Source organism: Populus euphratica, unplaced genomic scaffold (assembly GCF_000495115.2).
Source record: "Populus euphratica unplaced genomic scaffold, PopEup_1.0 scaffold1729.1, whole genome shotgun sequence".
NCBI classification, from domain to species: Eukaryota; Viridiplantae; Streptophyta; class Magnoliopsida; order Malpighiales; family Salicaceae; genus Populus; species Populus euphratica.
In genome coordinates, this window is record NW_011501572.1 from 10,395 (window position 1) to 14,759 (window position 4,365).

Genomic DNA, 4,365 nt, shown 5'->3' on the forward strand with positions numbered 1-4,365 from the left:
TTTGGAGGGGGCCCTTTAGCCGGCAGCCATGTTCTTAATGCCTTCTTGTTGTTGTTGAACTATGCTTGAAAATGTAAGATGTCCATCTTCAAGATTGAACTTTGTTATGCCTTTTCCCAGGTTCAAATTTGCTGGCCTAAGACTCGTCCTCTTCCATTTTCAGGTTACTATGGATTGATGGAAGAGTACTGATAATGATGAAGCTAATGCTTTAATATATTTTGTTCCTTGAGAGTGTAGGCCTGGTGTTTCTTCCTCATTGGTGTCTTTCTTAGTGCTCTTTCACAATTGTGAAGTTCGAGATAAATCTTTTTCTGCTAGCTAGTACTGGGGTTTTTAGACAAGAACCAGCTGTCTGGATAGCAGATAGTGTATATCTCAACTGAGTTTTCATTTCTTCTTCTTCGAGAGAAAAAATTTGGAAGGAAAAGCACGTATAGAGGACACAGACATGCCTATGAAGATGCAAATCCAAGTCATGACTTCTGCTTCTCAGGCTCTGGATTTCTATGATGTCCAAGACTGCAAATCCATTGCTGCCCACATAAAAAAGGTACCATCCCTCTCCCTCTCTATCACATGCATACGCACACATGGAAAAAGCAGTTCCTTTTTTTTTTTTTTTATTATTATTAATATATCTTTCATGTGCAAGTATTGCAACATGGTTTGCATGCCTCTTGAAAATGAGATGCATTCTATTTTTTTCTTCCTTTCTGAATATGGGAAATTAATATCCCTTAATGGCTTAATCTATTCGATTGTGGTTGGAAAATGCTCTTTCAGCTTATTCTTTTGTGGTGTGATTGGCAGCAGTTTGACCTGAGATACGGGAGGGGATGGCCATGTGTGGTGGGTTCAAATTTTATTTGTTTTTTCACTCATTATAAAGGGACTTTTATCTACTTGACATTGGAGACCCTCAATTTCCTAATCTTCAAAGGAGCTTCTTCTCCCTGATTGATTAAGTCTCTGCATTTGATTGCCAAGAAGTTCCAGAGAGGCAAGTGGAAGGGAGGAAAATAGGTACTTCAGAATAGTAGAAGCGAAAAAGAACAAAAAACAGGTCACAGGGCAGTTGCACCGATCTTTTCATGTAAATATGGCAGCTAGTTATCATGATATTCACCATTATCATTGCGCATTCACATTTTTCCTTGTCTTTTATGGTTTTCCCCCAATGATTTTGGTGAGCTAGTTCTAGTTAGCCAATAACCAATGGTTGCGACTTACCAATCTCCTTGGAGGTACTAGGTGATTCCTGGAGACTGCCAATTGGGCTATTAACTTCATTAAAATTCGTTGCTTACAACCACTATGAGCTCAAATGGACTTTTCAATATGCTAGAAAATCACGGACAGAGCTTCTAGTGATGTAGACATGACAAAAATCTGGAGAATCGAAGGACGTCTACACAAGCACCTGACTCAAGCCTTGTCTTTGGCATAACCATCATATAACTGGAGTCAACAGGGACTTTTTGCTAAAGTGTGCCTTCAGGTTTGAAATGACAAGGTCTGCCATTGCGTCGCTAGTTTCTACAGTGTCAGATCCCACATGTGGCTGGAGGACGACATTGCCAAGACCGAGCAATTCTTCAGGTACCTCAGGCTCATTTTCATACACATCAAGCCCTGCTCCACCTAGCCGACCTTCAAGCAATGCAGACACAAGCTCAGTTTCATCCACGTGAGCACCCCGTCCAATGTTTATTAGAATGCCCTTTGGACCCAGTGCATCAATGACTTCGCGATTGATAATATGGCGTGTTTCCTCTGTCAAAGCACATGCCACGATGAGGATTTGGCAACTGGTGGCCAAGTCAATAATATTCGAGTAGAATTTGTAGCTTGCAAATGGTTTTTGTGACCTGGAGAAGTAACTTATGGAGCAACCAAAAGCTTCAGCTCTCTTTGCAATAGCTGTACCAATCCTGCCCAACCCAACGATGCCAACTGATTTACCACTAAACTGAAAGGGAAAAGGCAGTATCAACGAACAAAATTCAAACTCCATACAAAACTACAGTTCAGCTTCCAATTAAAGTCGAAGACGCACCAACTTTACATGCTTGCATCATTAATAACAAGTATATTGAACAATGGCAAACTAGACATGAAAAATAGAAAACTGATATAGATGTCAACAATGATGATTAACAGAATAATGCTCAAATAGAATGGAAATACACATTTCAATTTCTCCACCCAAAGCATCTTGAATTTCTGCAGTGTTCATGGCATGGAGTTTATCCAACTCCTTCCATAATGTCAGCTCTCCACTAGCAGGGCACAAAGAAATTCGCAATGTATATAGTCTCCCAGTTAGGTGTAACCCAAAAATGATTCTCGTAACGAATCGTGGTCCTTTCTGGACACAACCTCCTAGTTATCATTCTATAACAGGATTCAAATCAAGAGAGACAGCAAGTGACTTCAGACAAAACATGAGATCTGTAATACTAAACGTACAAACATAAAGGAAACTAATCTTGTAAGTTAAGAATGATACAATCTACAGAATTCCTCTAGCTATACGAAATTTTCATATCTATCAAGCCTGTACCTTCCATTCACCTATTATCAATCCGAGAATCCAAAGACAGCAATCCACATCACACAAAATCAATATTAAAATGCTGATAAATAACCGAGAGAGAGAGAGAGACCTTTGTTGCCAATCCAAAATCAGCATCCTTCCACTTGCCAATCCTGACGTAAGCATCAGAAGCGCAGATCCCCCTCAAAACCCCCAATATCAACCCAATTGCTAAGTCAGCAACATCATCAGTCAAAACATCAGGGGTATTAGCAACTCTAATCCCTTTCTCTTCACACTTTCTCAAATCAATTTTATCCAATCCTACACTGTAACTGGCAACAATTTCCAAACTTGGCAATGACGCAATTAGTTCCGCATCTGCACCAATCTCAGTGTTACCCACTACTGCTCTGATTGTGTTTCCTTGATGGGTTTTCAAGAACTCAGTTATTGAGGAGTTGCAGTGCCATAGTCTGAAGAGATTGAAGTGGGTTTCTAGCTGTTGTTCTAGGTATTTGTGCATCGGACAAGTCATTAGGACTCCAATGGACTTCATTTCTATGCCTGAGATTTTTTCAAGGTTAGGGTCCTTCTCCTTTTCTGTTTGTTGGGTTGTGTGGTGGCTCGTTTCCATTTTGAAAGTCAGTTAACATGGCCGGGGACATCCTAAAACGACATGTCAAAACTGTGCAAAAGCAGAACGATACTGTTAACAATGCATGCTAAGTTTTGGAGAGACCATGGCAATAAGAAATGCATAGTTTTTTCAATCACAATATCATGTTCTTTTGTTCTCGTATTTCTATAATCCATGAATTTGGATCCAAATTCATAATTTTGAAATTAAATTTCTTTGTTCAGAATCAATTTTCTAAATAATTTTTTATTCTAGTAAAAATCATGTTTAAAAAAATTTATAGATTTTCTTTAACATCATAATTATGTATAAAAAATATTAAATTTGTAGCTAAAAATTATTCTATCTTGACTTATTCAATAAACAGAAAGCTTTAAGGAGCATAGAGAGAAGTTGTTGATATTCATTGATTAATGTTATGGAACAAAAAAACTAATATACATGATTGAGAGATTAAATAATAGTTTATTTTATTTTTGTAGTAAAAAAATAATATCTTAATGACACGAGTTTGAAATTTCAATTTAGATAATCCTGAAATTTTATCATTATAAAAAAAACTAAAATATATTGTTACATTATTATTCATTCTATCATTGATGCAGACATATTAGTATTGTGGATTCTCGCATATTTTGTTCTTTTTCTTTCTTTCCCCTATTCTTTTATGCCTAGACAACATGGCTTCATGACAATCACACTATTTCTCTTTCTTCTCCTTTCTTTTACAATAATAATAGTGCAATATTGTCTATTTTTTCTTTTCTCTTTCCTTTTGCCTATTTATCTGCTCCACATTAGTGATACAATTGTTTACCTATGAGTCACATATTAATATTTATAATATCTTCTATTTTGATAATAATAATTTAAATGAAAAATAAATTAATAATATGCTTAAATGAGATTAAATTTAAATATATTTTATATAAAGATTACTTTAACAAGTATATGGAATTGAATGAAGAAACTCATCAACAAGTCTAAAATACAAAGTAAGTGGAGACTTAGCTATTAAGAATTCATTTTAGAACTTGTTATTAAATCTTTATATCTTACTTAATAGCAAACTAAAATGAATTCTCATATTTTACATTGCATGTATAAATGTGATTGATATACACTTACTTAGTTCAAGTTTCACTAGATTTAAAATTCCAAAACTAGTTTTTAAGCTGAATTGGTC

General features: G+C 35.8%; 1 protein-coding gene and 1 long non-coding RNA gene across 3 annotated transcripts; one reads left to right on the top strand and one right to left on the bottom strand.

Moving 5' to 3' along the window:
* Positions 1-8: 8 nt before the first annotated feature.
* Positions 9-1,148, top strand: LOC105118095 (uncharacterized). 2 transcript variants are annotated; one of them, XR_840884.1, is made up of 3 exons: positions 9-73; positions 164-553; positions 814-1,148. It is a non-coding gene; the product is annotated as an uncharacterized LOC105118095 (long non-coding RNA). The 2 variants fall into 2 exon arrangements; XR_840885.1 differs by having other exon boundaries at positions 39-80.
* Positions 1,149-1,255: 107 nt separating this feature from the next.
* LOC105118096 (glyoxylate/hydroxypyruvate reductase A HPR2-like) lies at positions 1,256-3,307 on the bottom strand. Its single transcript, XM_011015959.1, has 2 exons — positions 2,670-3,307; positions 1,256-1,972 (listed from the first exon to the last, which is right to left on the bottom strand). The coding sequence occupies exons 1-2, from the start codon at positions 3,174-3,176 to the stop codon at positions 1,454-1,456; spliced, it is 1,026 nt and encodes a 341-aa protein (XP_011014261.1). The 5' UTR covers positions 3,177-3,307; the 3' UTR covers positions 1,256-1,453.
* Between the last annotated feature and the right edge of the window lie 1,058 nt (positions 3,308-4,365).

Excerpts from the sequence above, each read along its gene's own strand:
- LOC105118096 (XM_011015959.1), bottom strand. The coding sequence starts at position 3,176 with ATGGAAACGAGCCACCACACAACCCAACAAACAGAAAAGGAGAAGGAC. Across the intron at positions 1,973-2,669 it reads ATTTTGGATTGGCAACAAAG|TTTAGTGGTAAATCAGTTGG; the intron begins GTCTCTCTCTCT and ends TTTCCCTTTCAG.